The sequence below is a fragment of the Salvia miltiorrhiza genome, chromosome 7, assembly GCF_028751815.1.
Source record: "Salvia miltiorrhiza cultivar Shanhuang (shh) chromosome 7, IMPLAD_Smil_shh, whole genome shotgun sequence".
Lineage (NCBI taxonomy): Eukaryota > Viridiplantae > Streptophyta > Magnoliopsida > Lamiales > Lamiaceae > Salvia > Salvia miltiorrhiza.
In genome coordinates this window covers 6510063-6520736 of record NC_080393.1, presented here as the reverse complement: position 1 = coordinate 6520736, position 10674 = coordinate 6510063, and the positions used below count along the sequence as shown (strand labels likewise).

General features: G+C 34.8%; 2 protein-coding genes across 3 annotated transcripts; both read right to left on the bottom strand.

Annotated features, from left to right (window-relative positions):
• Positions 1-1876: 1876 nt before the first annotated feature.
• On the bottom strand, positions 1877-3121 carry LOC130992088 (transcription repressor OFP1-like). The gene has a single exon (XM_057916561.1). It carries the CDS (start codon positions 2815-2817, stop codon positions 2050-2052), a length of 768 nt encoding a protein of 255 aa, XP_057772544.1. The 5' UTR covers positions 2818-3121; the 3' UTR covers positions 1877-2049.
• A 2431-nt stretch (positions 3122-5552) lies between these two features.
• Positions 5553-8012, bottom strand: LOC130992087 (protein GRAVITROPIC IN THE LIGHT 1). Of its 2 annotated transcripts, none has more exons than XM_057916560.1 (2): positions 7527-8012; positions 5553-7162 (listed from the first exon to the last, which is right to left on the bottom strand). In XM_057916560.1, the coding sequence occupies exon 2, from the start codon at positions 7132-7134 to the stop codon at positions 5764-5766; it is 1371 nt and encodes a 456-aa protein (XP_057772543.1). In that variant the 5' UTR covers positions 7135-7162; positions 7527-8012; the 3' UTR covers positions 5553-5763. The 2 variants fall into 2 exon arrangements, with proteins under 2 accessions (XP_057772543.1, XP_057772542.1); XM_057916559.1 differs by having other exon boundaries at positions 5553-7150; positions 7527-8011.
• Positions 8013-10674: the final 2662 nt, after the last annotated feature.

Sequence of the window (10674 nt, the reverse complement as noted above, 5' to 3'; positions counted from 1 at the left end):
TTTAAATTTAAAGTTAAATTAAATTATTTTATAAATACCGGCGGCGACAATGCCGCCGGTACTTAGAGGCGGCGACAATGCCGTCGGTAAACAAAAAAAATGATCCACCTTGTTTTGCCGTCGTTGGGCCGCCGGTAATTACCGGCGGTAAGTTTGCCGCCGGTATTCCGGCGCTTTTTTGTAGTGTGGGTTGAATCCCTTGTAACAACGAAAAAAATCATATCATAAACTTAAAAATAGGTATATTATAAAAAACTAGCTATCTAATCTTGTACAAATCATATCCAAATTAACAACGAAATTGGTATAACTTAAAGATAATCCAAATAAAAGAAAAAAAACAACCCAATTTGAAAAATTGACATTAAAATTCAAATCGAAATGTACGTGAAAAATTGACATCAAAATACAAATTGAAATGTTTAATGTAAGAGAACTAGATCGAATTGTCAAATGTGACTCGATCTGACGGGTGTCTACATTAAATTTTTTGAATCAAATTAAATTTTTTCAACCCGACCAAACCCAAGATTTTCTACATAAAAATGTTTTTCTAACTAAAATTGCAATCCTAAACTCTTTGGCAGCTTCAGTAATAACAACTGTAATTAGTGAGTTATGGCATGCGAAACATGATGAATATATATATATATATGTCGTTGAAATTTGAGGAAATAAATAATGGAAAGAGGTAGACAACCTTTATTGATGCATGAACGATACAACTAAATCATTATTCTTTATTTTGGACAACTCCTCAAAACAAAAGTGGCTTTACTTTAGCCCTTATCTACAAGTTTTCATATATTGTGTGGAGTGTGAAAATATTTGTGGTCGACAACTTACAATTGAAAGGTACAAATATTTAATTTGAAACAGTAAAGAAAATATAAAAGGAAACAACAAAAGTACTAGACTAACTGTAATTTTCAGACCTGTCAGAAAGGAATATATGTAGTAACTAATTAACTAATGTAGTCAGCTGTCTGAAAAAATATAGTAAATGTTCTACTGCTACACATCAAATAGTTCCATAAGTCACCATAATTCATTTTTTTTAAAAACAAATTCATCATAATTCTTTTTCTTTTTATGGAAACTTTACATATTTCTTTTCATTTCCCATCAAATATGTTGCCCTAGCTTTTACTATGGTTAGATTAATGGTTTGCTTTTCCATCAAGCTAAACTACAAATTAAAAGTGGAATTATTATCTATGCTTTACCTAATCTAGTACTTTATTCCTACCATTATTTTCATTTAATTTGCCAATTTTAATTTATCATTAATATTGTCTCATTTTTATAAAAGGTAGTAAAATAATACTTCTTCCGTCTCACAAAAATATGAACATTTATAAGTGACACAGATTTAAAAAAATATTATATAAAAATGTATTGTGAATGAAAAATGGGTCCCACTTTATGAAAAGTAGAGATAAAAAGTAAAGCGATTGTGGTAGAGTAGTGTGCAAAAATAAAAATGTTCATGTTTTTGTGAGACGGACCAAAATGGTGAAAAGTTCATATTTTTGTGAGACGGATGAAGTGTAACCCTTCAAAAGATGTGAGTTCTATCATTTTTAACCAATTTACACATTCTTTTTAATTCTTGTGCCCAAAAGTTTCGGGACAACAATAATGAGACGAATGAAGTACTAATTAGCATTATGCACGTAATTTCATCAAAGATGATTGGCTAAGCATGAAAAAAGAGAAGGGCAGCAATCTTGTTGAATCTTTACAAAATACTACCCTCCGTCCCACTCCAATAGTCTCATTTTCTTTTTCGGGACGTCCCACTCCAATAGTTTTATTTTTATTTTTGGTAATGATTTTACACTACAAACAATGTGGTCCCACATACATTTACTCATTTTTACACTCAAAAAGCAAGTTTCTTAATTTTCGTGCCCAAATAAAATTGGACTATTGGACCGGGACGGAGGGAGCAGTAGTTAATTACATTTAATGAGTTACAAACATGTAGCTAGTAATTTATTACACCGTAAACTCAACCAAATATATAGATAAGTATACTATATATTTCTAAAAATGGAGTTGAGCCCAGATTTGCTCAAACACCTTGATGATGGTATCATGATACTGATTCGAATTCAGCGAGAGATAGCAAGCGAGCAGCTCTTCCAAATCTTTCGCCGCTCTGATGTTATTCTCAACGATCATTTCCATCATCGATTCCTTGAAATCCTTCTCCGGATCGAAAGAGGCTTTAACAATAGCAAAGCTCTCGGAGTAGAACCGCCCCGCCTTCCTCTCCTCCTCCTCCTCCTCCTCCGCCTTTCTCCGGCGCCGGCCTTTCCGGCCGACTTTGAAGGACTTCCGGCTGCCGGGGCTGGTGGAGCTCCTTCTGGGCTTGATGGGGGCAGGCTTCGTCTGGATGGGAGGGAGGCGCCGTGGCTCCGATATCATACTCAACTCTGTGATACTGTCGTTGTCGTCGACGTGGATGATGATGTCACTTGATTGGTCGGATTCCGACGAGAAGCCCACCTCCATCTCCATCCTTTGCGGAGAGGCGGGGGCGATTTTCACGGGAGACGGCATGTACACCGTCTTCCGTTTCGCTCGTTTCGGTTTCGGAGGGTCGTGCGGGAAGCGACTGTCGTAGAATTTGGTGTTGGTGGGCGAAAGCCGGAGTTTGGCGGCGGAGTCGGAGGCGTAGTAGAAGGATTTTCGGGAAGATTGCATGGCTTTTTTGGCGGCGTTGTGGCTTCGGACTTTGCTCATGTCCCTCAGCTTGTAGAACCACGCGTTGGGCATCATGTCGGAGAGCTTGAACCTATGATTCCCCATTCATCAAGATTCGATCTCAATTTTTGATTTGCTCACACTTACAAGAATGGACTATTTTGTTTGTAGAGAATGAGATTTTTGAGTGCTAGGGGAAATGAAATGTTTAGCTATGATGTTAAATACTAGAAAATGATGCGTGTTTGATAATTGAGAGTGGGCCCTATGAAGGGAACATTGGCATGCATGAAAAGCAAGTGGGCTACAAGGCCAGGTTTGCTGCTTGCTTGCTCTTGCCTTTAGTAGCCTCACTCACATTTGCATATTGCATTTTATTTTACTTTCTTCTTTTGCATAGTGTGGGCTACATTACCAGATTTTTTTTTTTTTGTTCTATTTAATAAAGTTTTACTCCATATTTTATTAGTATAATGTTTGTTCTTTTATTTTAGATAAGTTGGTATATAATTTTTCTACTCTTTCTTCATGATATCACGACTCTCAAATTTCGATTTTCTAAAAATCCATATGGCATACGGTACGTATCAAATATTTTTATGGCCATGTTAATTCTTCGGTGTTGAAATATGGGACTCGTCAAATTTAATAAAATGTTGAATGTTTGTGTATTTATTGGAAATTTTGTAACTTGACATTATTTAAATAGAATAGAAAAATGGAAAGTCAAATATTATGACAAATATGGTATTTTTCCCTTATATTCGGATTTGCTTGTTTTGTGTTAAGTCATATAGTTTAGTCAAAATTATTGGAACACTATCGGAAAATAGGATAGGCTGTCTTAAGTCAATTGATTGTAAGGAAAGAAATGAAAACTAGTATGATTTTCATGATAGGCCAGGGCATGCAAAAATATAAAGTCATATTCATGATTTAGGTTACTTTAGCTCCTTAAAATAAATTATTTTATAAAAGTGAGACGATAAGTTTCTCTGACAACTTTTGTAATCTTAGACATATTTTGAACATATTGATTATTGATTGTAGAATTACAGCCACTACTATCTTATACTGCAAGCTTTCATAATCTGATATATATTTAATATACACCACAAACAAACATTGAATATATTTAAATATAAATATATATATAGAAAAAAAGATGAAAATTAAAAATTAAAGTAGTCAATTAGCCTCTAATACAAAAAACAACCAAAATATCTCAATTTTTGTAGTAAAATGGGCCAAATGGCTACGGAAAGATCTGAGAATTTATAGCGTGGAAGTGAAAGTTTTAGCCAATAATCAGTTTCCGCCTTGGAAATATTGAAAAGTTTATTACAGAGAATTTGTGTGATTATTCTACTAAAAACATAGTTGTGTGGTATGATCAATAAGCAATAATGGACTATGATTCGCTATCTCAAAAAGAAATTTTGAAATAACAAAACAAAATATAGAGGCCCATATGTCTAAGAAAAGAGCTGTATTTTGCCAATTTTATGTGCTTCACAAATGATGGATGCTTACACGATTTGAACTGTATAAAGTTGATTGGTCACTCCCATGCTTGCAGGCTCATAAATAAAATTTTTGGATTCTTTATTAGAGAATAATATTCCGATTTCGTGTTTTATTATATGACTGCATATCGTTTATGTAATGATGATAATTTGTATTCGTATGTTTAACATGAATGGAATACGCAATGTAACATCAATTTTTAGCAGCAAAGTATTTGGATTATATATGCATGTGATATGAAATCCTATTATTAATGTGTGTATGGTTTAGTAAATTAATTGAATCAATTTTGAAGGGGAAGAATTATATAATTGGATTTTTTTAAGGGTGTATAATTGGATATTTTGTTAAGTTGGACACAATCCTGTGTTGAAGACAGAAATTATTGGATTTTTGTGTGTATGACTGCAACAGAAATTAATTTTTGCTACTCCATTTTATATTTCTATTCTTTACCAAATTCATTTTCGAGGCATGTCCTTAAATAATTATGAGAAATTCAATAGTAATAAATTATATTTATATTTATCTATGTGAATTCCATCCAGTAGATTTTAAAAGTAAAAGTGAATATCATAGAACTTTAGTATTGATTTATAATTACTTCTTAAATATAATCATGTAAATCGAAAGGGTTTGGAGCCGTGTAAGAAAAAATAAAAATTTTAACAAGAAAAAAGAAAAAAGAAACACAATGAGCTCTGTCCTGTAAACTTAAATGTTTTTTTTTGTTTTCCCCAAGTCAAAAAACCAAAAACAAAAACAAAAATTATACATTCTCTCTTGATTTCGACAACACATAATGACACTGCTATAATTATTGCCGTCCATAAATCATTTTACTCGCACATAATGCAGCAGAAATCTTGTACGTGATGAAAGAATTTGGATAATCTATTACTATTATTTCTCTCATCATTGTTACCCTAGATTACTAGGAGTATTTGAAATCACCACTATGTATCAAATATGTAGAAAAAAGAAAAGCATTAACGTAACAAAATATGAAATCAAACATTACCACTGAATAAACATTCCATCTAAAACCGTTTTCATTTTGTGAAATAGCACATTCCCAATTAGATCTCCAACTGGGTGTGTATGTGTTTCTGAAGCAAGCAATAAACTAACAGCCATAAAACTAAACCATTCCTTCAAATGCAAACTTTTCTCACCAAGCAAGAAAATACTACAACTCAAAACCAGAGATAAGATCACCCAACATCTGATACAACATAAGAATATATATTTATCTGAAACACATAAGGTAAGATATGTACAAAATAGCATGATATAAAGAGTAATCCACAATATAGAAAAACTGATTATATTTACATGTCAAAGTTGCAGCAGATAGTATAATTACAGAGTATATATTTCATTCTGATAATTTTACGAGTATCCGATTTTAGCGAATGCACCCGTGATGCCAAATCATTAAGCCTGATCCACTGCCTAGGACTGTAATTGAAAAGCAAAAAACTGCAAAATGCTCTCACAAACAGTACCCAAAACCCATTCTTCCTAGAGTCTGCCATTTGAGAACTCCCCTTTAGAAGCATATACTTGAGACCTTATTAAAGCCCCCCTTAGCATAAAACCAGGCATTACCATGAACTCGACTTTGTATCTTTGGTGGTCGTTGTCCATAGTCTTGTACTCCTTGAGCTCGTCTACAACCTCCATGTAAACATCTGAGAACTCAGTTCCTTGCTTAACACCAAAAATTTCAGCTTCAGGCTCGATATAAGCAATCAGTGCCTGCAAATACCATACACATCTTGCCATTCTGACAAATGCACGATATAACGGGGTATATGGGTGAATTCCGTTAGCCACGAAATTCCTATGGTCCAAATTACCGAAGAACGATTCTTCCATCCTGGGATGAACTACTAGCATATATTTTGCTCTGCAAAACTTGGCAAAACTAGATTGTGGGTCTTCAATTAATGCAACAATAGGGTCATCCAACTTCATTATGTTCCCTAAAAAGCAAGGCTGTTGCAGAAACCCCTGAAACATCCTTCTGGCAATATACGCTTCAAACGCATATTTCTTGTGTGACCTCTTTGCATATACAACCGATGATTGTATTGCATAAGCAGCTTGGTCTAGATCCCAATCTGAATGTTTCATCAAGGCAATCAACGGCTTTGCAAAATCATGAATAGCTTTTCCAACTGCCCTGACAACATTCTCCAAGGAATAGTGATTCAAACCCGCAAACCTTTCCCTCTCGCGTTCCTCAATCTCTTCAGCCAGCTTTTTGTTCTTCGTTTCCAGCTCCTGAAGCTTTTTACTCAAATTAGCAACTCTCTTGCCCTTGATCTTGGCTTGGGACTTCAACTTCTCCAGTTGTTGCTCCTTAACCTTAACTTCAGCAAGAAAAAGAGCTGAACCAGCAGAAACAGCATTTGCTTCCTTCAATTGCTTCTCCTTGTAAGCCTTCTTGATCTTGCCAAGTGTATCGATCTGAAGCATAACCTCTTCATCAGCAACTCTAACTTTCTCGGGATCATACGGAATGTGTGCTTCTTGGAGCTTAACATACGCTATTTTTAACGCCAGAAGCGTGTCAAACAACTGCACAAGCTCCACACGGGCACATAAATTTCCGCTCTTTTGCACCTCAGCATGCTCAGGAAAGATTTTCTTGGCACAAAAAAGAACATCTTCGCCACTTTCTTCATCCAATAGACGAGCATTGTCGCCAGAAATCATCGGGTAAACATGGCTTTGGTCCACATTCTCCGACGAATAAAATACACCAATGGACCTAAATTTACAAACTTTGGCGAATTTTGAAACGATTTCAGATATATTTGCAGGGGGTTTAAGGGGTTTGGAACTAGCTGCAAACTCCATCCCCTGCTTATCTGACTCCAATCCCATTTGCAAAAAATCCAACCTAATCCAAGATCTGCGGTTAAACAACAACTTCAACTAATTCTGACTAAGAACCACACTTATTAAATATTTTAAAAAGCAAAAAAGAAAAAATTGCTACAGAAAAAGGACTCAATGTGGGGAACCAAAACCGAAATTCCCGCTGCAAAGAGCTCGAGAAACAAATGGGATTTCGAACATCTCCGGAATTAAAGGGATCAAAAAAGCTGGAGATGCTCTCACATTAAAATATCAAAAAGAAGAAAACGAGCTCAAAACAAAATCAAATCAAAAGCATAAAAACCCACCCTTTCATTCAATTAAACGAGTCAAATGAACCTAGATTCACCAAATCAGGCAAAGCAAGAAAAAGCTCAAAAATGTCGAGCGAGACGTACCGCAGAAGGCTCAAAACGGAGCAGACAGCTGCAGTAAGGGTGACGCCGCGGCTTCCGGCATTGATGAATCAGATGAAAGCAAGCAAATTAGGGACATCAATTATTAGGGTACGAAGGGGGGGATTTGGGGGGAGGGGAGCATACGACGTCGTCGTAGAGAGAGAGAGAGAGAGAGAGAGAGAGAGCGCTGTGAGTGTGAAGTTGCTCATGCTGAGGAGTGAGGAGTAGTTTGTTTAATTGGAATCTGAGTGTGGTGCTCATGGTCTCTGACAACACGCACTGCACGTCCCAGTGCGTGGGGCACAGCTACGACGCCGTTTCGAGCAGGCGTGTGTGTGTGTTTTTCGAGAAGAAAAAGAACAGGAGGGAATCTGTGTACTGTGGGAACTGCGACTGCACGCAAACAGAGAAGAAGGAGAAAATTTCGAATTCGAGTTAGGGGTACTTTTGTAGTTTCATTGATAAAATTTCAAAAGAAAATTTTATTTAACCAGTCACCGTTTATTTATATGGTTTTTTTTGTTTTGTTTTTATTTGAGTTTTCTTTTTTTTTTTGAGAAAACCCTTTTTGTATTCCAATATTTGAATTTCTTTTACAATTATACCATAACATACGAACAGGTATAACTCGTGATTTGTTTGACTAAGATGTCTTTTATTATATTATATTTGATAGAATGCATTAAAATATTTATAAAATATAATATATTGTTTAATACAATGTATTAAGATTATATAAAGTTAATAATAATTATCATTAAGATTTGTATTACATATACCACCTTCATAGGTGGTATACAGAATCCCTCAAATCAATATAATATTTTCAGGCTTTTAATTTATAAAGGGTCGTGTGTTTTGTATTACTTATTACCAAACAAGATATTATGACGTCATAGGTATATTATGCACCCATACTAAACGAGCAATATTGTTACAACTACAGCCAGAGAGATCCAAGGAGGTCCGGTGGTCGACGCCACTGGATATTAAAGAGATGAGGGGACACTCTCTAAGATGCTCCCAACTTTTATTACTCGTCAACGGAAGCTTCAATTTGAGTATCTTAGGGACTGAATATAGAAAAAGCTTAATAACTGAAAGCACAAATAGTTTTCGGTATGAGGAAATGAGACCCTTATTAAGTTACAGGCAATTCCCACTTATGCTATGGTGTGTTTCAAGTTACCCATGGAGATTTGTACAAATATTGAACAACTTTGTTGCAATTTCTGGTGGGGCAATTTTGAAGAGTGAAAGAAGTTGCATTGAGCTTCTTGGAATTCGATGTGCAACGCAAAAGTCAAAAAGAGGACTTGGAATATTTCGAAAGCTCACAAACTTCAACCAACCGATCTTGGCAAAGCAAATATGGACGCTTATTCAGTTCCCTAATACCCCCTGGCTAGAGTTCTTAAGGCTAGGTATTTTAGAGATGTTGATATTATGGATGCCTCAATATCCTCTAATTGCTGGTTTACGTGAAGATCACTCTCTGAGTCTTTGGGGCCGCGACCTTTTGCGAAGTGGACTTCGTTGGCAAGTGGGAAAGGAAAGTGAAATCGAGATCTTTGAAGATACATGGATTCCAAGGTTCGAAACTATTGGTAGAAGGGAAGGGATAGACGAGCCTAATGACATGAGGATCTCCTGCCTCACTGATGATGATTGCGAGTGGGATGCATGTGGCTAAAATTCATAATCTGGTCACTCAGCTCTTGGAAGAAGCGGTCTTCTCTATTCAACTTAAGGATTCTTTCCCACGTGACTCTCGTTTTTGGTGCTTTAATGAAAAATGGTTGTTATACTGTCAAATCCGAATACCTCGCATCTACGAGTTTTATACACTGCATGTTCACACTTCCACGAGTGATACGGTTAATTGGTGGAAGATGCTCTGGGCTCTTAATCGTCCTCCAAAAGTTAGACATTTTTCTTGGCGCCTCTTTCGTGATTTGCTTCCTGTTGAGGTGAATTTGGCGAGACATCACGTACCTACTATAAGGGTATTTGCTCATGGTGTAAATTATCTTGGGGAACCACATGGAAGTTTTGTTGGCAATACATTCATGTGGAAGTTTGAAAAAATGGGTGATGCTAAACAACCACAATATTACTACCCACAAATTAATTAAATAAAGAATTTTTTTATTTATTTAATTTAATTTTTATTAAAAATAATTTTTGTGATTTTTTATACTCCCTCCGTCCATGAAAGAACTTCCTAGGAGGGAGTGGCACGGATTTTAATAAAAAATATTATTGAGTGTATTGAGAGTAGTGAAAATGTGTTATAATTAATATTGAGAATTGTGAAAAGTGAAAAGTAAGAGGATTATATATAAGTGATGGGGTATAGTCCAAAAATAGGTAGGAAGTTCTTTTGTGGACATCTCAAAAAGGAAATATAGGATGTTCTTTCGTGGACGGTGGGAGTAATTATTTATTTTTGTTTACAAAATAAAATAAAATAAAATTAAAATTTATTAAAAAATAAGTAATACAATAATATAATTTTATTTAAATAATAAATTAAATAAATTAATATTTTTTGTATTTTACTAGTGCGTGAGTAACCACAGTATCAGTTAATAGATTGATCGTAAAACAATTAATCAAGTCTTATAAATTAAAATTAACACCTTAAATCCCAATATATTTATGCGGTGAATTAAGGTATTGGTTTGTGTATTTCATTGAGCGCAGTGAACTAGTGTTGAGGATATCTTCGTTTGATGGTTCGATTTGGACAAAATCAAATCTTGAAACTTGTGAAAATCATCAAGAAAACTTGTCGAATCTTTAATACTGTCTCGATTTTGGACCTAAAAATAATAATATTGTCTCGATTTCGGCCAGGAGGTTATGCTACTTTTATATACACATGCATTCCACTTTATATACATGTTATTTATCTTGTGTAATTAAAAGACCGTAATGAACTTTAATATTTTCAATAATTTGATTAAAGTATTTTAGCATATACTAGTATTTTCTTTAATTAGTTACATTGTTCGTAACCAACCGTATCAGATCTTTCACTTAGATAGCATGCAAATTGTTATTTTAGCCTACACTATTTGCCTTGGTTACATTAATTAATTGATTCCATTAATTAATGTTTTAACTAGAATTTAGTAATTCATAA